The sequence below is a fragment of the Vidua chalybeata genome, chromosome 14, assembly GCF_026979565.1.
Source record: "Vidua chalybeata isolate OUT-0048 chromosome 14, bVidCha1 merged haplotype, whole genome shotgun sequence".
Classification (NCBI taxonomy): Eukaryota; Metazoa; Chordata; class Aves; order Passeriformes; family Viduidae; genus Vidua; species Vidua chalybeata.
Genome location: NC_071543.1, coordinates 8342870 through 8364232, shown reverse-complemented (window position 1 = coordinate 8364232; position 21363 = coordinate 8342870). Strand labels below are relative to the sequence as shown.

Below are 21363 nucleotides of genomic sequence, written 5' to 3'. Positions count from 1 at the left end.
TCTGACTCCTAGCCACCAAAAAGCTTCAGTTTAATTTGGGGGGGGGGGGTGAGGGGGGAGGCTTCTAATATTTAAGCAATAATTATTTGAAGTAGTCACTTTGGACCTGGTATTAGAGATCAGTAGCAAGAAAAGAGTTGCTGTTGTGTTGAATTCTTTTAATATTTTTGAAAATCTGATGTTCAAGTATGCTTTTTCAATGCAAATCTCTTTAGGCGATCGAGGAGACACATGCTTCAACTGCATAGGAACTGGAGTAACTGGTCCTCCTGGGGAGAGGGGACCACCAGGACCTCCGGGTAGTCCAGGTAGGGCTGGAGTCTTCACTAGTTTGCTTAATATGTTCCACAAAGTCACTTCTTATCAGGATATTTGGGTACAATGGTCACAATGTGTCTGTGTATCGTGTACAAGTTCAAATGTGCGTTTGTCAGCTCCAGTGCAGAGTTGGTACATGTTGTGTTTTGTGCAGTTGGAAAGAAACAAAATGGGCATGTGTAAAACAAACCCTCATTCTCTGGAAATCTAGTCTTTGAGAAATATTTCTCTGTTCAAAGACAACCTTGCAAGCATTCTGCATTTTGAAGATTTAGGGTCTGCTGTAGATTTAACTGAGAGAAAAATTAACTTCTACTACTGCTGTTCCTGGAATAATGGAGGAGCTGGAGCTTTTGAAAAGCATGATGTTTTTTGACACTACTGGTTCAACTTAGAGTTGCAAATATGTTTCTGCTCAAATAAAATGAAGCTCTCAAAAAAAAAAGCAGAGTAAACTTTGTCTGGTTATAAAACAACTTAGCTATTATCAATGAAACATAATGCTTGATACTGCAGCCTCTCCAGATTTGTTTTTCTTTTATGTTTTTCTTCACTACTCAGGTTCTCCTGGTTTTCCTGGACCAAAAGGTGAAAAGGGGCTTCCTGGATTAACTGGCCTTGTAGGGCCACCAGTAAGTGGTGGTGTTATGTTCTGGTGGGGAAAATAATGTCTCATTTGTCTTGCATGATAGGTAGATCTGTAAACAATAGATCTAATTTATTGTCTAATTGGTATTTTTTTGTCCATAACTATCTTGAATGCATGATTCACACTTTTTTCCATATTCAGAGGGAGTGAAAGAAAAACTAAAATACCTTTTTCTTTTATTTTTTTTTTTCCCTCTCTCAGGGCTTCCCAGGCACCCCAGGTGCTCCTGGTAGACCTGGTCCTAAAGGAGACCCAGGGGATGTCCTGACTTCTCCAAGAATGAAAGGTGACAAAGGAGACCCCGGCTTCCCAGGACCTCCAGGTCTCCCTGGCATAGATGGCACTCCTGGACGAGATGGACTGCCAGGTTTGCCTGGCCCTAAGGGGGAACCTGTGAGTTCCATTTTAGGCTGTCTGTGACAGGATGGATGTTTTGGGAAGTCCTGCATGCATTTGACATAGTGCAGATAAGAGAACTGGCACAAATGCACTTTGTATGTGGTAAGGCAGGAATTCACTTCAGTAAATGCCAATCTGGTGATGATACTGAGGTACCTCCTGAATCTGCCAGTATAAGCCAAGGCTTCTCTTGGGCAGTGTCAGAGGGTGCCTTCTGCCACTACTTTTCACCTATGTACTGGGAGGAACTAAGTAGCCAGGTTTAGGCCTGCTCTCTACCATGTTAGCAAGATGTAGGCTGCTAATGAGAGCTGGAAGGATGGAAACTGCCAGAGAGTTTCAAAGCAGAAGCAATGAAACACTTTACTCTTTTGATAGTTAATACATTATCTTTCCCAACATGCTCTTTCTATTTTCAGGGCAGCGTTGCATTCAAAGGAGAAATGGGTATTCCAGGTGACCCAGGAATTCCAGGTCTTCCTGGAGAAAAAGGGCTTCCTGGACCTCCTGGTTTTGGTCCACCAGGTGCACCTGGTGAAAAGGGCATCCAAGGGGTATCTGGCCGTCCAGGGCCTCCTGGTGTCCCGGGTGAGTTGGTCTCTGTGTGCTGTTGAGCAAGTGCTGCAAAGCCAAACTTTGCCCCTTTTACTTCAGGTAGTTCTCGGAAGGCAATGTTGCTTTTAAACTTTTCCTAGAGGCTTTGTGCAACCTCTTATATGTGGGGGGCTGCCTTACTGAGGGTCCTCACAGAACCAGAGGGAGGGTGGCATTTGTGCTGTGTCACTTTAGGCACATCCCTCACCTTCTGCTCTGACCTTCAGGAAAGCTTCTCCTTCCCCACTGTGGAAGTGGAAATGCACTGTAACTACCTTAGTATGCTTGGCTATACTGCAGCTAAAACAGGTTGGGGAAAAAAGGGCTGCCTTGAACAGGTTTGCTTTTGTTACTTTCTTGTCAACTATACAGATCCTAATCAAGTTGTGCTGGTGCCAGCTATGGAAAATACTATTCACATGATGGTACCTAGGATGAAGCTATTAAAAAATAACAGTTCAGAAGAACTGTCTGAACGTTGAACCAGGCTTCTGAGCCTCCAAGAGCTTTGTGGGGCTTGGGACTGGAGAACCTATTGAATAAAGTATTGCTGATGTCTGAGTTCTTTGTAAGCTTGGTGTGGGACTGGCATTATTTCTGCTTAAAGAAAAACAGAAAACAACTCCTACTGAGTGATTCATATTTCTGCTTTTTGTTTTTAGGTCCAAAAGGTGACCCTGGCCAAACTATTACAGAACCAGGAGTTCCTGGTCCCCCTGGTCCTCCAGGAAGAACTGGTGATCCAGGTCTTCCAGGTAAAGCAGCAGCTATATGCACCAGGGAATTCCAAGAGCTTTTTATTCTGATTCTGGAAAACTGTGTTGATGTTCTTCTTTTTACAGGAGATCCTGGTCAGCCAGGTCAGCGTGGTTTACCTGGCATCCCAGGTGCAAAGGGAGAGCCAGGTATTCCTGGCATTGGACTTCCAGGTCCACCAGGCCCCAAGGGTATGTTTACTGCCCTGTTACTGCATTGTACTGGCTGGAAGAGGGGGCATAAGGGGTAGTGTCTCTTCACTTTTTACTAGGGAGTTGACTTCTGTCTCTAGAATCCTTTAAAAAATGTTTGTCCTAAAGCTATACATCTTTGTAACAGTTTCAGAAATACCAGGAAAAAAAACTGCTGAGCTCCTATTACACTGTTCACTGTCCTACTCCTTCTCAGTAGCTTACATTCTTCAGTAAACCAATAACACTTTGGTAAAATTTTGGGAAATGAGCTTGAATCAATAAATGATCTCCAAATGCTCCTTCAAGATGTTAATGTTTCTGATGTGAACTGCTTGTGATTTTTGTAAAAGCTCAAAGCATAGGGAGTGCCCCCTCTGAGAGTCCCAGAGACCCTCTGTGGCAAAGACTGAATGCTCAGAAGTTCTCTCAGCTGAATGGGTACCCCTTCAGTGCTTGGGCTAGCACAGAACCTCTTTTCATGGGCTTTAGGCATGTCTGGAGGAGTTGTTCTAATGCTCTCTGGTGTCCTTTCTGCTGCCCTGTCTTCCTGTCCTGTGTAGGTTTCCCAGGGACTCCAGGCCCACCCGGAGCTCCAGGAACTCCAGGTCGCCCTGGTCTGGATGGACCTCCTGGACCACCTGGTTTCCCAGGAGAGAAGGTCTGTGTGTGTGTTTACTGTAAAACTTCCCTTAGAGGCTTTTCTGTGTCACTGGGAAGATGGTGAGGAGGATTTCACCTCTCGTTCTCAGCTTTTGATGGTGGGGAAGTAAAATATTTTACTTGACGTTTTGAGTCAGGGTAGTAAACTAGAAATTGGACTCTAAGATGGTGGCCATTTTTAATTTGTTACTTTTAACATTTTTAGGAGAGGCTAAACTTAGAAAATCCTCTTTTTTTTTTTTTTTTTTTCTTTTTTTTTTTTTCATTTGTTACAGGGAGACCGTGGATTTGGAGTTCCAGGACCACCTGGGCCCCCAGGACCCCCAGGCATAAAAGGAGTTCAAGGACCTAAAGGTGATCCTGGCTTCCCGGGAAGCCCTGGTCTCCCAGGCCGGGCAGGCTTTGATGGAACCCCAGGGCCCAAAGGTATTGAGAACTCTCCCCTGTTTTGTTCCCCTATTGAACTTTTAAAAACGTAGCTGTGCTGGGAGGCATATGGCAGTTAAATACAAGCAGTGCTAATTTTAGAGCCATTACTTCAAAATCAATTTTTCCAAAGCAGACACACCTGTGTAAATGAAGATTGTGTTCTCAAAAGGCAGCTAAGGGAATAAATCCCAATCTGTGGGTCAGTACCTGAAGGTCTGTATTCTAAAGACAAATAATGTTTATATAGAGGTAAAGCTTTATCAATAGAATTATTTCATTTAGATGCACTGTGCTTCTACATGCACAGAGTTAGCAATTCGTTTACCTCTGCTCTTGACTGTGGTCTGTACTGACCTGCCCAGCATGCCTGGTTTGCTGGAGAGCATCTTTTGAGTTTGGTGTGGGTGATGGTGCAATATATGTGTGTGTAACCTAGAAACATAAACTTAATGCAGTCCATGTTGAGTGAGGACAAATCTCTGGCCTTGGGAAATAGCCTCTGGAGTGTGGCTTTTTCTCTCTTAGATCAACGTTTGTTTGCATGCAAGGATGAGATTTCAAGTACAATGTGCAGGGACTCTGCTCTGAAAGCAAATGTCTCTGAAATTAGTTCAGTATTTGACTAAACAAGAGTGTTCTTTTAGGTGACCCTGGACCAAGTGGACCACCAGGACTTCCAGGCCCACCAGGCATCCCTGGCATTGGTGGTCAAGGTCCTCCTGGATCTCCAGGACCTCCAGGTCCTGTTGGCCCCCCAGGTAAAACTTACACGAATGGTTCCCATAGGTTATTTCTGGCATCTACAAGCAGGGACACAAGAGGCTGAAGGTCCAACTCGCAGATAGACAGTGATAATTAAGTATATGTCTCTGAAGGGAGTTTGGTTGCCTTTTGTCTAAAATGACTGGTGGCTGATGAAGATACGAACTTGTTCCATCTCTGCACAGAAGGGTACATGTGCCTGCTTGTACATCATTCTATTCATAGAGTTTGTTCAGGGAAATTCCTTTTCCTTTCATTCAGTGAAAGGGCTTGCTGTGCACCAACTCTTGATGTTGCAAATACGTGGCAGTCACCAGAGTGAGAACACTTCCTGTGGTCTTCAGCATGCCTTGCACTGAAGCCCTTCCAAACACATCCAGTTCCAGTATTAAATTAAACATTTAATTCTGCCATGCCTGTAAAACAATGTTAGTGTTGCATGTCTGTGAGCTACACTATTTGAACATGTTTGTGTGTGAGCACTGGGCTTGTCATTGTTTGCAATGCATGCTGACAAAGTCACGGCCAGCTCTAAGACCATGGATCATGGGTTGCTTGGTCATATTCAGATCCTCATGAACTGTGAGCTGAGATTCAGCAAAGTGCTGAACTTGAAGGTGGACAAGCACTTGAGTAATATAAAAATACAAAAATAGACCCATGGAGCTTGAATTCTGCTTGCATGCACACTGTGGGTCATGTTTAAATCTGTTCTTGCTGAGTGGAGCAAGGAACATGTGGTCAGGGCACCAGCAAGCCTGGGATGTGCCCAGTGTGGGGAGCAAGGGACAGAAGGGGTTGGGACAAGGCACACAAGAGTTCCCTGGGGCAGCAATGGGTCCTGTGCCTGGCTGGCTGTGCTGGCTGTAGGGTCCTGAGCTGCACTGGAGGCTAAACTGAAACAGAAGGGCTTGATTTTGGGGTGAGGGGGATGTATTAGTGTGGGTTTGAATGTTTCATCCAGTGCATGTTCTTTTATCTTCCTGTAACATCTCCTCTGGTGCTAGCCAGAGTTTGATTTCATGTGACCACCAATTTATTTTGCAAAATACCAATGCTGACAAATGCACAATGATTACTAGAGTTGAGGGATTTGAAATGCCTCTATTTTCACTCTTCATGTCTGTACTGACTAATCAGTGTGGCTATTAACAGCATGGGGCTCTGAAATCTGGTGCATGCTGGAAGGTCCTGCTTGAGAAATCCTCATTTCCCCTGGCACTGCTCTGTCTCTGTTCTGTGCAGAATGCCTTACATTCCCTTCTCCATCCCTTGTGTGTTTTACTAAGCTTGATTTGATTATGATCCTTTATGCAGCATTAGGGTAAAGTTTCTGGGACTCTGTTTTTCAGGTAATTTGGAAAATTCTTGGAAGAAAGTCCCTGTTCAGAATTTGCTTTCTCTGTACCACCATTTATTCAACTAGTTTGCAATAGCTCAACATTTTTCCTTTTTTGAATATGTAACAAATTACTTTAGAATTTACTGTGTTGTCTATATTGTTCTAATTATGATGTGGTTACATTTTTGAGACCAGAAATTAGATTGGAATTAATTTCTATTTGAAAAAAAAATCTTTACCATTCTAGGTATGGAGTTTGTCCTATATATTATGTTCTCTTTTTTTTTTTTTTTCCTACTTGCTGATAGAAAGCCCTTGAACACATAGCATGTGTATCCCCTGTCCATCACCTGGTACTGTGTTTTTTTCTGTGCAAAATAGCCACTCCAGGCACATGACACCATGGTTTAAAGCAGTGATAAGCTGCTGCTAGAGGGGAACATGCTTAGAATTAAATAAATGCAAGTTTACAGGTTATGCCATCAAGAAAATTCAATCTGCCTTTTCAGTGTGCAAAAAACACATGATGACATCACTCCTAAACTTGTTCCTGCAGCTGAGAGTGGGGTCACCATTACAGAGTTGGAATTCTGCTGCCTTGGAGTTATTGATGAGGTTTTGGCATGGTGGTGTCAATTATCTCAGACTATGCCAGGGCATGCAACATGCAGTATACCATCTGTGATGTAACAATGTATGCTTACATAATAGACCTAAAAGAATGTGGGAAAATATTGGGAATTTATTTTGTGTAATAAGGAAGGAACATCTTTTGAAAATCCATATTTGGAGGGATTTAACAGAATGTGGGGCAAATCAATGAGAAACTGATTGGTAGGGTGTACTCTGGTGTTCAGACAGGGTCCAAACCAGTGTCTAGAAATGAGAATTTTGTAAGAAACATATCAGAAAAAGCTTGTTCCCTGCTTTTGTAGAGAATACTAGACAAAGAGAGGGGGAATTTTTTTTTAAATGTACCATCAATATCTGAAAATATCTCAGTGTTTTTGGCTTCTGCATACAGAAATGGATGCACTTTTAAAAAGATCTCCAAGTTTCCTTGAAATCTGGTTTCTCTTAGCTGCATTAGCATTGAATTCTTTGTATTTAGATCTGTTTTCAGTAACTTTAGATAGATTTTTTTTTTGTCTTTGTTCTAATCTATATGTGCTTTATTTTGTTTCCTAACTTAATGACTATTACAACTGCTTACTGCTACCTGTCTCAACTTCCTGATGAGCTCTAACTCGTTGACTTTTGAACCTCAGGTCCCCCAGGTACTGTGGTTTCTTTACCAAAGCCTTTTCTTAACTTGAGATTTATGAATTCTCCTTTTTGGTCAGCTGCATTTTCCAGAGTGAGCATGTTCACTGACTCTGCACTGGAGGGAGATGAGCCACTTGCTTGCTTCAGTGCCTTGAGCTCTGGGTCATTAGCAATGAACGATCTTAAGCAAATTTTGACAATTATTATTTTTCATTCAGGGAAAATACAATGCAGTGCAGAATTTTGCTAACCTTCAAAAACATTCAGCTGATGTTATCTTAGAATGTAGGAAAATTGAATAATTCATGGAAATATGTGAATCTGAGTACTTAATTTTAAAATAAAAACTAGTCTAATAAATTTGCCTTGTTCTTTTAATAATCAGACTTAAAATGTTGTTGAAGAGAGTTGTTTTCCTTTTGAGATTTGAATTGCAGTTGCTGCATCTTAGAAAAATTTTAGTCATGTTTCTTTTCAGGAGAACATGGCCTTCTAACACTTGCAAGCTATTAAAAAATAAATGGTTTTAGAAGACTTGCAGGGTTTCCAGCAGTGCTAGGAATGGATTGCAACTAAAACTATTCTTATGGTGCTATACCCAGACACAGATCTCAGCCTTGCCTGACTTTTTGCTAAAAGGTTGTGTCTTAACCACATTGTCTAGGGCTGCAAGGCATTCCAGGGGAAAAAGGGGATCCAGGTCCTCCAGGCTTCGATATTCCTGGTCCTCCAGGTGACCAAGGAGCTCCAGGATATCCAGGACCCCCTGGACTACCAGGGCCTCAGGGTTCACCTGGGCCCCCTGGCCGGGATGGAATACCTGGATTTCCAGGTAAGTTCATGTATTTTACCTCTGGAGAAAGACCAAACTGCAGTTGCAGGTGGTAAGCTCTTTATGCTTGGCCATGCCAGCTTAATGTGCTTAGGTGTTGATCCCACCTATTTAAAGTTGGATATATGTAACCATTACACCTCATACTTTAAAAAAAAAACAACATTGTAACAAGATTTGTTGCATTAAAATCCTTGTTGCCTTTTCACTCTTCCCTGTAACTTGATTTAAATATTTCTTACCTTATTCTTTTTCATAACTTTCAGACATGGCTTTAATCATCATTGTTATGATATTTCTCTAATTTATTTTGTGATTTTTTTTCTAGGCACTGCTATAATTAAGAATTTGTTTAAAGAAAATCATTATAAATGCTGCTTAGTTTCAAGTATTAATTTCCTTATTCTAAGTGTTAGACTATTCAGTTAAGCTAGTCTGTTTTGGCCTTTAAAATAGAAATACAAAAAATTAATACAAAATATTCTAGAAGTAGTATATATTTAATTGTCTTATTGCCTTTCACTATATTCAAGTTTGTTCCAACTAGTACTTGTGTTTCAAACCAGGGAGCTAAACCTCTTGGAGATATAAACATGCTTTCTACCATAGCAGAGCAGTGCAAATTTTCTTCTCATGACCTAACTGGAAAAATTACCACAATTTTCAAGTGTCATTTTATCTGATATTAATTTATACAATAAATGAGTGCTTGTAATTCCCTTCAAACAGGCATGTGCTGGTTAATAAATACCACAGAGATCCAGAGAAGCAAATTTACAGTACCTGTTAGGTTTTGAGTCTCTGTTCAGAATGACAATGTGGCTGGTTCAATGCTTTCAGGTGCCAAAGGTGAGATGGGTGTCATGGGAGCTCCTGGTCCTCCAGGGCCTCCAGGAACTCCTGGAAGAAATGGTCTGCCTGGCTTGAAAGGTAATGTTTGTTTTATTTGCCCCTAAAGGGACACTGTTTTCCCCATCCTGTCTTGAAAGAGGTTTTGTAATACTAACATCTAGGTTTTGATATCTGGGACCTGCTTAAGTTACTGTCTTGTGACAGTGCTGATGTTCAGAATTGCTTTGCATTTTTAAGCCATAGCATTCAATCACTATTTAGTTGATGTCATGAATTGTTAGCTATTTTAGAAACAATCCCTTTTGATTGATGGCATTGAAGTAGGGCAATATTTCTGCAGTGTGTTTTGAAGTCTGCTTAAAACAGCAGAAAGAAGAAAATCAGTAGCTTAGGGTTATGGAGCCATCAAGAATTAGCTATATAGGTATCACAGAGTCTCTCTTCTGTGCATTTTCCCAATCCCCTTGTTGGAGATGAATTTTGAAAGAGTTTGGTAGAAGCAAACCCAGTTCACCTCTCCAGAACAAGGAGGCTGAGTCCAAAGCTGCCATAGCTGTTGTGACCCCTTTGTGCTGGTAGCACAGTGTGGCTCAGACAGACACAGCTGCTTCCTCTGCTGCCCAGAGCTGGCAGACACCCCTGTGCACTCCACTCACTCAGCTTTGTTCCAGGGCTAAAGATGCTGTGCAGCACCGTCCATAAACTGCCTGATCCTTTGGTGAATTGCAACCTCATGAATAAATCATGGAATGCCTGTGTAAGAAAATCCATTACAAATACATTAGCCTACCTTAAGGATTTTTTTTTCCCTTTTGTTGGCTGTACCTTCTGTAGGTAATAGTGGATTACCTGGTCCACCAGGACCTCCTGGACCAGTGGGGCAGAAAGGCATCAAAGGTGAAGCAGGTCTGCCAGGTCCACCTGGAACACTTGATCCCAAACAGCTGGGAGCAAAAGGAGAAAAAGGCGAGCCGGGTATTCCAGGTAAGGCACTTTGCATGTGGATATGGGGAGGTGGTTTGTCCTCTACACATAGTAGTGAACTGTGACTGAATCCATTACTATTCATTCATTCTTACAGGAAAAAAGCTAACTTGGAATATAGATGTGGTTTAATGGTCTTGTATTTAGGCTTTTTTTAAAAGGATTTTGTGACCAAGTTCCTCTTTATGGTTAGTTTCCAGTGTCCTTGCTCATTAGCTGTTACTATTACTTGGCATGTGGCAGTTTTGTAATAGCTCTAAGGTACTTTCAGCAGGATTACAGTTCAGTCTTCTAGGAGTTATTCCTAAGCATGATGAGAGAGTTTTCATAGCTGCTGTCCTGGCTGCATTCCTGCTGTCTCAAAGGCCCTTTGGTCTTTGCCTAGGATGAAATTTGCTCAGGTCATCTGCTCATGCACCACCTCTGTATTCTCCCTTTGGGTGTCTCTCTGGACCACTGATGAGCTAAATGTCATCTCTGTGTGTTTTTCTGCTCGGGAAGTTGGCAGCCTGGAAGTCTTTGTCAAGTCTGTATTCTCTCATTCTTGCTGGCTTCTCCCTCCTCCCCCACCAAGGGTTCTGATGTCTCCTTTGAACTCTTAATTTAGTCTTGAGAAGAGTAAAAAATATTCTACCCTAGAGAGAGCCAGAATGCTTTTCCCTAATGTTGCCCCAGCCATTATTGTGCTAATTTACCTATTGTATTAATTTCTCACAAGCCTAGATAGACTCCTAAGACACTTTTTCTTTTCCTGTGGAAGGCAGGTTTAACTATGTCAGCAGGGCAACACAAAGTTCTTATGGGATAACAGCCACATAGAATTCGTAAAAGTCTACAAAACAACCACGTTAATTTTTATAAAATATTAGTCCCAAAGTGATTTTGTTGTAGCAATGTAATTTAACTTGTATATAAATAATCTGGGTGAATGCAGAGGTTAGAATAGAGTCTGCTCATCCAGAAGACAGCCCTTGAATGAAGTATATTGGCATTAGTCATTAAGTTACTTTTTTCTCAACTTATTATTTTATTCCTGTCCTGTAGTAATTTTAAATTTTCCAGAACAAATGCTTTGTGTTCTGTGATACTTTTCCTTGCTAAGCTAGGAGGAATTATATTTACTGAAGAAAAATTCCTATTTGTTTTTTTATTCATCCATAGCTACATCTCCTCTCTTAAGGTAAAAGAAAACATACATTGGTAGTGATAGTAATAATAATAAAATGTCTTTTTCCCTTGAGGTATTCCTGGTTTATCAGGCCAGAAAGGTTATCAAGGTCTCCCGGGTGACCCAGGCCCACCAGGACTTAGTGGCCCACCAGGTGTGCCAGGATTGCCAGGTCAGTAAACAAGACTTCTGCTGGACAGTTTTGATGAAGAGAGATTTGCATGTGTTTTTATCACATGGAGTTGGGATGTTAATCCACTTATATCTCAACTAACCTTAGGGATTTGCACTTAAAACTGCAGCACAGTTTTGGGGCATTTAAAGTCATTATCCAAACACATGCTTGAAGCCCTTCCCTTCAAACAGAGGCAAGAGCAGGTTTAAACTGATCCCTTTAAAGATTAAGATGTCTTTTAGGATGACTGGAAAAGTACCTGCTGCTAGAGCAAGCAATGTGACTGCAGAACCTGCCAACAGGACTTTCACTTCATATGTTTATTTCATATATTGCCAAGCATTATACTTTGAAAATGGCCAAATGGATGTATTGCAAAGGCTGAGTGTCAAATATTTGCTTTAAAGAATTGCAAGGACCAAGAAAACTAATTCAGTTTTGCACCACTTCTCCCTACAGCTGTAACAATTTATCTGAGACCTTGAGTCCTTGTTTGCTGTGTCTAATGTAGGCCTTGCTCAAAATATTTTGTTGGGCTTGGGAAATATTGTTAACATCCAGGACTCAAACTAGTTTGGGCATTGTGGGTTGCATTTAGATCTGTAAAAGAAGCTGCTGAATACTTGTTGCACATAAGAAAGAGATAATGTGTTTATTCTGCAGAGGAACTCATGAGAGACCATGTCACACCAGTACTGAATCCTTTCAGATGGTGACTAAATCCTGGACTGAGATTTGACCTATTTCATTAGACTTATTTCAAAACAAATAAGCAGTGATCCTGATCAAATCTTGGCTTGCAACAAAATGAAGGTGTTGAATATTTGACTACAAATAAGTGTGGAAAAGCAAGTAGGAGCAGTATGAGGCCTAAAGCAACTCCAAATCCATTGCCTGTAATCAGATAAGCATGGTCATATGAGAATGCATGGATATCAGAAACCTGTCATTATTGCCATTAATTAACTCAATCACACCTTTCCTAGGCATCAAGGGGGACATGGGGCTTCCTGGGCAGCAAGGACCAACAGGACCTCCAGGATTAAAAGGAGCTATGGGAGAGATGGGTCTTCCAGGTTAGTTTCTGTGCTTGAATTTTACTTCATTTGGGCCAATGTTCTCCTTTTATATACTCCAAATATGACTCCACTTGTGTCTAGCATGTAATAATAGCAATGAAGATGAGGATTGCATAAAGCCCTACATACATAATGGAGATTTTTAGGTAATTGTTTTAGTTTGGTTTTAAAAGTAAAACACATTAGGTATTCAAGGCCAGCCAGTCAAATTGTTGGGCATTTCTAGTTCAGTTGTTGCACTTTGAATGATTTCTGTAAATTACTGCAGAAGTTCTATTTATATTTTTTTAAATTTCATTGTATCTTTTGGACAGGTCCCCCTGGGCTTAAAGGCAGCCAAGGACTGGCAGGACGTCCAGGGCAGCCTGGGCCTGCAGGATTTCCTGGACTGAAAGGGGAGAAAGGTGACCCTGGTCTTTCAGGCATTGGTATTCCTGGTCCCACTGGACCAAAGGTACCTTTACAAAATCCTTCCAATTGAAAATTCCATTAGGAAATTAGATTTTGTGTTGATTTTTTCCCCTCAACTATTACTTAATATATATAATGTATAACTGTAAATACATATATAAATATATTAGTAAAAAGCTGGGTTGACTTTGCAGGTGAGATAAAAATTTCTAATTTTAAAGGTGGAAATATTTATATACAACTTAATCAGGTTAAAGGAGAAGATTGTTTACCAGACTTTTCAAGTTGGATTTATTTAGTGGCCTAATCTTCATTGTGACACTTTTGTAGTTGCTAGGGATTTATACAATTAATATCATTGTCCCCCTGTCTAATTATGTAGTTAATTCCTAAAAAATTCAGAGGTGCATTTAAACACAAATTACTGATAATACAGCATGATTACTGCTGCTTAAAATTTTAAAGTGTGTAAAGTATTTTAATTAATATTTACCTATATCATCCTTTCTGCCACCCAAAAAAAAGTGACAAAAAGATCTTCAGAATGTCTAACAGTCTTCACTGATGGCTTGCAATTGATGTTGTGCACAGTTAGTTTAGCAAAAACATTGTGTGATTAAAGCTGCATGATTAAAGCTACACTTTTTATTCTGCATTATCATGGGGTAGAAATCTCTGATCCTGCTGGAAGAAAGGAAGATACTTTTTTTCTTTAACATAGGCCAGTCCTGACGAAAAACTATGATACTGTACACAAAATTATAGGGGAGGACTGAAGTCTTTACTGTTGCTGTTTTTGCTTAATTTTGTGTTGAGATGATTGACATTAACTGGATATGAGGAGAGGTGTACACAATATACTTGTGACCTTGATGTGATGGTAGGATGGGGAACATACAGTAAGGGCTTTCCTATCTTAACAAGTCTGGGTTCTTATTTCTGCTTAATGTTTTCCAGGGAGATCTTGGCTTGCCTGGATACCCAGGTAGTCCAGGCTCTAAAGGCATAGCTGGAAATCCTGGTTTGCCTGGATTTCCAGGCAGTCCAGGTGCAAAAGGAGAACCAGGCCTTCCTGGATTCCCAGGTAATTCTCAACAGATTTGTTTTAATATCCCCTCTTGCTAATATTGGAATGAACAGCTAAACACAGTGGGTAACTGGGGGAGACTCCAGCTTCTCAGAGTTTCTGGCAATCTGCTGCTTCTAAGCTTTGTGCTGTTGGAATTGTCACTACAAAAGTGTGGGAATGCATCTCTTAAATTGCCTTCTGAAATTGTTCATCTGCTCTGAGGGGATGGAGCAGCTGTGTAAGTTAAGACTCTCCATAGCACTCACTCTTACCTCCTTTAACACACAAATATTGGGATCAAAAAAAAAGTATCTATATTTTCTTTTTTCATGAATCAATAAAAAAGTGCCATCCTGGAAAACTTAGCAGTTTTTTTCATATCATTTATTGTAAAAAAAAAAAGTGTTCTAAAGAGAAATCTCTGAAATATAATTGAATTAGGTTTTGCACTTTGTTCTTTAAAAAAATATTAATCGTGGTTGTTCACAGGTGTATGTCAGTCTTTTTATTCAAAATTGAAAGAAAGATTTTACCTCTGCTGCATTTACAGCACTAAAGGCTGTTTTACAAATATGCTTGAGCTGCTTTGATGTAGAAAATGAGGGAATTTACAGCTGTAGTCATGACAGCGGGAAGCTTAGAAGAAAACAAAACCTGACCATGAACCTGACAGTTTTTACCCTCTGTTTCATGTCCTGCCTAAAAGACTGAACAGCCACAAGGTGTTTTGAGACCCTGCCTGGATCAGGCTCAGGTGCTGGTCAGAGCAGACGTGCAGCAGATCAGGTGTTTCTCCTGCCTCCCACTCAGCTCATGCTGTAGGGGCAAGAATCCAGTGTAAACTTAAGACCATTTTTCCTTTTTTCAGGAAGGGAAAAGAGGATTGGGGAACAACTATTCAATCCCAGTACATAATGCTTTCAATTTGTTGTCAAGCAGAAACATCTGTCTTTAAAATGGTAACTTTTGAGTTGCTGTGTATTTGGCCATGAGCACTCACCAGTTAAGAGGCTTGAGAGTAGCAGTAAGAGTAGTTGTACCAGTATGTTTTGTTTCTGTGCATTCTTTGCTTTCTAATTCATCTCCTTGACCAGCTGTAAATCTGCAAAATGAGCATAAATACAGTATCTTGGTAGAATTAGCTCATTTGTTACTCAGGGCATCTCAGATTATAGCATTTCAAGATCTGCTGAAAAATCAGTTTTGTTCATTATTTGATTGAAATGCCTGTACTTTACAGGAACACCAGGAATTCCAGGACCAAAAGGTATTGAGGGCCCTCCAGGTAATCCTGGCCTGCCTGGACCACCTGGGCCAGTAGGTGAGCATGGACAGTGCAGCAGAGATCAGCTGCTTCTGTGAGAAACATAACACATAAAGGCACTTCATTTCTTATCTTTTTAGCATCATGGAAATGTATTTGTATGTACATGGCTGCTCAAACACCATTGCACACACTTAATTCACTGAAATTAAACAACAAAGAAATTTTAACTTTCTTTTGAGGACTTATTTGCTGTCAATGCATTAGCTATTGAAACAAGAAGTTAACTGTTTCTGTACTTACCAGCTTTATTTATGCTACATATTACGGTGGCCTAACCTGTTTTCATAGGAACAAAATCATAATTTATTCTAAAGGGAAGCATTATATCTTTAGCAAACAGTGACTGCTTGAAAATTCACAGCCCTAAAAGACTTTTCTAAATTGTCAGGGGTGAGAGAGAAAGGTTTAATTTTAAGATTACACCGCTGTAAATCTTTTATTGCATTACCACACTTTTAGATTCAGATGGTGGTGAAGGGGATGCTGGTTTTCTTTACTGCAGTTTAGGCTGTCAGCCTTTTAGGTCATCAGCCTTTTAAGACTGTGCTGATATGTTCCATCCCTGTTTTAGGTGATATTGGTCGTCCTGGCCCTCCTGGTCCTTCAGGGGAAAAGGGACAGCCTGGTCGAGATGGTATCCCTGGACCAGCGGGTCAGAAGGGTGAACCAGGTAAGGTGCCCTTCCTGTTTCTTTCTTCCTCTTCACTCTGCATTGACATGTCCTGCTTGCTCTATTCTTTCTTTCCTGTAACTGCCCTTATACCTTCAAAGCTGTTCCTGTGGTTCCTGGCTGCTGGGTGGTTCACAAAGGGTGCTGGCAAGCTGCCAGTGAGGCACAGGACAAGAATTCAGTCAGCTCTCCTGAATTTTATTACCTGGCTTTAACACCAGCCCCTGTTCCTGTATTCCATGGTAGCTTATTGCTTCAGCTCAGTTACACAGTGGGTAAACAGTCCACTGTAATCCCTGCTGTAAAGATAGATCTTAAAACAAAAATGCAAACATAGTAACTCCCAAAATCTGAAAGAACAGATCGCAAGGGGATGGAAACAGTTATGAAAGTTAGGGATGCATTCAATAGCAAAACCTCCAGCTTTGAGGAAGACTGGTGAGTGAATGACAATCCAAGCCATCTCAAGGAATAGCTTATTTAGATGAACTGCACTCTCATTGTTCTAAGCCTCATATTCCCATTCCTGGAGACCTGAAAGCTAAATATTCATTTTTGTCTAAATCTGTCTTTTTTTCAGGTCTACCAGGTTTTGGGCGTCCGGGACCCCCAGGACTCCCAGGATTGTCAGGTAAAGCTTTTCTGTTGCCCTTGGTTAAAAAGGTTCAATGTAAAATACATTTACACACCAAAAACAAGAAGGGTATGTTGTTTTTTCTGTAACAAATGAATGCTATAGCTACAAGTAATTTTTTTTTTCCTCAGCAGAGGTTTTGAATTAACCACAGCAATAAAGACATCTTATTACTGACCACTGTATTTTGTAAATTAGCAATTATGCAGCCAGAATAAATGCACACAGAGAAATAGCCTATTGCATTGTGTGGAACTTTGCTGATTGGTGTCAGTAAATGAAGCATTCACAAAACAGATGATAAATGAAGCTGCTTTGAAAGTATAGGTACCTGATACATTGCTCTTCTCTGGTAGCATTAAAGCTCCTAAATTCTCCAGGCTTATTTGAAAATTTTGCAAGTATGTCTTAATTTTCAGCAACATCTCAAAAAAAGGATGAAGTCTTAATACTGACAGATTTCTTCACAGAAAGCCTTATTTGTAGGCTTACAGTCTCCAAGGATGTTTATGAATTACAGCATCACTGGCTTTTTAACATGTTAGAAGCTATAGCACTTTCTCCTGCAAGAATTATTAGCCCTCACTCTTTTCTGAATGTTAGACAATTTTACCCTGTCTCACCCTGCAAATAAGGGGAGTTGTGGCCAGACTTGTGCCTTCTGCAAGAGAGAGAAATGGCTTTGCAAGTTGGCTTTTGGGCTTTATATAAACTGGTAACAGTATTCACAAATATGCCTTTCTACAGGGCAAAAAGGAGAACTGGGGTTACCTGGCCCACCGGGACCCCCTGGACTTCCAGGACCGAAGGGAGAACCAGGTTTCCAGGGATTCCCTGGTCTGCAGGGTCCACCAGGTCCACCAGGAATACCAGGGCCACCTCTAGAAGGTCCTAAAGGTAGTCCTGGCCCACCAGGTGTTCCAGGAAGGCCAGGTAAGAGCATGATCCATACCTGTGAACATCTGCCAGTACTTTGATGTTTTGCTGGTAGGTCATCAGCCTTTAAATTGGCTCTGTTTATTTGGATGGATAAGGTCAAGCCTCATGGCATAGGTGTGTGGGCAACCAGAGAATTATGTTGCCAAAAAACCCCAGTATCTATAAATAAACTAGCCTCAGTTTCTCAAAATTTTGGATGCCTGGCAGCAAAAATCAAAGGCGTTCCCACGCGGGAGGTTCTCCGCATGCTGCCCCAATAATCACTCACAAGCACCTCTGAACATCTGAGACCTTTGCAGTGTTGTTACGCGATCAGCAAACGTCACCGCGCACAAAAAACCAAAAGTAACAAGCCCCATCATCCTACGAGTCATGAAAATCCAATTCCCACTAGCATCCCAGCATGGTCAGATTGGATACTGCTCCTCATCTCCAGGCCATGTAACACAAGTCATTGCTCCATCGTGCCACGTGGCTCCCGTGGACTCCGTGCTCCATCGTGCCGTGTTCATCTTTCCATTCCATGTTTGCATCTTATTCCTGCACCAACTAATTCTGGGAATGAGAAAACACTACACTGAGTTAACATTGCTGAGCAACTACCTGGCCTGTGTTAGAAATTGATTTCTATTTTGTGTCACAGAATGTTTATTTGCATTTAGATACTGCTGTTGAAAAAATCTAATTTAAATTAACCTGCCACAGCTCCAGCTCAAGCTTAGTTCTGGACCTTAAATCCAGAAGTACTTTGCTACGTCTAAGATTCATCTCACATAACAGGCTTGATATTCTCCCTAAAGGAGACTGCTTTCAAACCAAGCCATTGGTTGATGACAGGGACTTTTTTCCTTTGCAGATTAATGGTAAAGTAATATTTTCATTTATTGCCCTCAAATTATTCTTTAAATAAAAGACTTTTCTGAGGAAAGTTAGTTTTGAGTTAGTACATTTGTAAAATAGCTGCAACACAGACAGCGTTGATTTTTGGGTATCAATGGAGAGTTTAGCTTTGCAGTATACACTTGAAAAGATTTAAAGGTTTTCATTTTCCTCATCTTGCTTCTGACACAAGAGGAGGCAGTCATACTCAATAATGTTTCTTTGAAAGGAATTTTATCAAAATATTTTCCCTAGAGCTGGAATTGAACCATATGTTATTATCAATGGCAATATGAGTTTTTTCTTTTGCAGAGTAGGCTATGAACTCATATACCTGAACTGTGTATTTAAAAAATGAGTCATTATAAACCTTGGTTTTAATCTATAACACCTTAGAACTGGGGTGCTGTTTGCCAGTAGAATGAGGTTTTCTTTTAGTGCCAGTAAAAATCCTTCTGCTGTGTTTCATCCTAAACCAGCTTTGTGTGTGACTGATGTAGAACAACCACCCTATGGATTAATAATCCCCAGCCAGTCACAATGTCTTGCTGGTTTCCTATTTGGTTAGTAGAATGAGGAGTACATGCCTTCCCCCTTTTTCCTGGAGGAACTGACTCCCTGCTGTGTCCCAGGGGCTCTAACCAGGCAGCAGAGCATCCCTGCAGCACATTTGTAGCCCTGTTTGCTTTGGACTTCATTAATTCTTCTGTATACAGAGTAGTACAGCCATTCAGATTTTGGCCCAGGACAGTGATTGGTCCATAACAATATAGGCTTTCATTTTTAGAAGTTTTTTATACAGAGGATATCTCCAAACTTCAAAGAAGTCTTTAAAAGTACACCAGGCTAAGCAACCTCTGAGGTGTAATAGAAGTACCAACTGAGGTCTCTGCTCTGCTGTAGCATTGGGGTTTTATGGAGCTGCTCATCCTGTTCACACTTCCCTCCCTAAATCAAGTGCTTACTGATTCTGATCAGCTGGGAAGGTGGAGCAATGGTGGGACTCATTTTGTGCAGATTTATGAGCAGGGGAAACAACCAGTGAGGTTCTGCTCAGCCATGTTCTCTCTTTCTTTTTCTTTCTCTTATTTCCATTTTTGTTGCATGCAATGTATAAAGTGAAGCATTTGTTTTGCTCAGTTACGTGTGAACTAATGCGGATAAACCAAACTATTATTGCAGTTCTGGTACAATCAGCACTCCAGCCTTTTGTTTCTGATGATAACAGAGTCTATTGTTGGAATGCTGATTTTGTAACATTTCAACATAAGGCAGTTACTCATAAAAGCAGCTGTGTGGCTGTCAAATTACCCCTTCTAGGGACAGAAATAAAACCAGAAGCTGTTTGCGTGTACTGTTTGTTGTTGGCTTCTGGGTATATTCTAAGATTAGCAAAAGAGATGAAGTCAAACATGATGTAGCTCTCTGACTCCAGTTGAGTTACCCCTAAAATAAACATTGATAGATGGTGTTGACATAGATTTATTAATTTATTATAAAATTAAGCCAATTTCCAGGGCAACAGAACACTACTGTTGCTCCACATGTCTATTTTCCTTGCTATAAATAATAATAGTTTGGTGTTTTGCACACTGTATGTAAAGGAATATTGAGCTAAATCTAAAAAGAAAGGTTTAGTTGAATATGTTAGTTTGTTGATATTTCTAACAATTTTGATGTTTTTCCCCTTGTTCTAATGATGACCTTGGTGAATTCTGACCCCCTACTCCCAGGTCCCTCAGGTTAGCCCCGTAACTCCAAAATAATAACTTTGCATGAAGATGAATGTATTACTTTTGTAGTGTCTAAATGTAGATATGCAGAGTCATGTTTCAGACATACCTTTTAATTTGTGGTGGGGAAAAAAATGCTCAGAGTTGGCTTTCAGCCATCTCTTCCATGTTGTGGGACTGACATTGGAAGGACACAGTTGCTCTGCCCATGGTGGAAAACCATGTGAGTCTAGATTTGCAAGGCTTTTATGCAGTGTCCCCAGCTGTGAAACTTTTTTTTGGCTTTTTTTTCCCTCAGTGCAGTTGGAAACAATATATTCTGATTTTCAGCTTTTTTTAAAAAAGCACATTGCACTGTCCTCCCATGACTTGCTGCATAATTGTGTGTTGCAGCTTGGGCAAGTGACAGTAGTCATTTTTGTAGCACCTGCCACTGTTGATTTTGGACACTCAAGTGACTTGAATAAATTAGATGCTTCTTTTATACCAACAGTATTGGTAGGAAAATTTATGTAGACTAACAGTGATGCTTTAGATTCTCAATTTAGAGCCTTTTAAATATTCACTGCAGAGAAATCCTTATTTCCATTGTTTCACTTCACTAGCCCATTTAGAGGAAATGAAGAAAGTTCTACCTTGTACAAATATTTAATGAAAATAAAGCTCACAGCCATGTCCTCCCTGGCACTAGGGCAGTGGGAGAGAATTGGTGAGACATTTACTGTAACCTTAGTGTATCAGCATGGAACTGATACACTCCCAAACTGGCACTTGGGAAGATTTTAACATCTGTGTCTAGACTGAAAATGACTTTGTATATCTATTTAATAATAATGATGTCTTTAGGTTTTGCTATGATGATTTTCAAGCAGCAAAGAACTGTCATGAAAATTTAATAAAGGAATACATTTTAGTTTTCAGCCTGCTGTCCTAAGCACCACGAGGTAGCAAATTTGGTAGCCCCTGATGTCTGAATCCTATCTTTATGCAGCCATGTCAAAAAAAGGGAATGTGGCTTTACCTTTTAATTTAACTGTGGTCACCCAAGCAGTAACCACACTTTCAAAGAGAGCTGCCATCATGGGGTGCTGAGAGGAACTAAGCAATTGCATCAAATTTTGTTCCACCCTGTGACTGGGATCAGCCAGAATTCAGTGATGAACATGTGTAGGACTGATATATAAATCATAGCAAAACTTACCTATCAGTAAAATATAGTTTATAAGTACTTAACAGTAACAA

General features: G+C 40.5%; 1 protein-coding gene across 2 annotated transcripts in view; it reads left to right on the top strand.

Annotated features, from left to right (window-relative positions):
• COL4A5 (collagen type IV alpha 5 chain) overlaps positions 1-21363 on the top strand; it is a 75169-nt gene that overhangs the window by 42379 nt on the left and 11427 nt on the right. For both annotated transcript variants that reach the window (XR_008433358.1, XM_053955420.1), the window contains exons 22-41: positions 216-308; positions 880-950; positions 1169-1360; positions 1786-1954; positions 2623-2715; positions 2803-2907; positions 3471-3568; positions 3846-3996; positions 4644-4757; positions 8034-8201; positions 9042-9131; positions 9888-10037; positions 11279-11377; positions 12367-12456; positions 12774-12913; positions 13828-13954; positions 15180-15260; positions 15838-15936; positions 16517-16567; positions 17318-17503. Coding sequence is in view for 1 of the 2 variants with exons in the window: in XM_053955420.1 (XP_053811395.1) it covers positions 216-308; positions 880-950; positions 1169-1360; positions 1786-1954; positions 2623-2715; positions 2803-2907; positions 3471-3568; positions 3846-3996; positions 4644-4757; positions 8034-8201; positions 9042-9131; positions 9888-10037; positions 11279-11377; positions 12367-12456; positions 12774-12913; positions 13828-13954; positions 15180-15260; positions 15838-15936; positions 16517-16567; positions 17318-17503 (2367 nt within the window). In the remaining variant the exon portion in view is untranslated. The remainder of the gene's footprint in view (positions 1-215; positions 309-879; positions 951-1168; positions 1361-1785; positions 1955-2622; positions 2716-2802; positions 2908-3470; positions 3569-3845; positions 3997-4643; positions 4758-8033; positions 8202-9041; positions 9132-9887; positions 10038-11278; positions 11378-12366; positions 12457-12773; positions 12914-13827; positions 13955-15179; positions 15261-15837; positions 15937-16516; positions 16568-17317; positions 17504-21363) is intronic.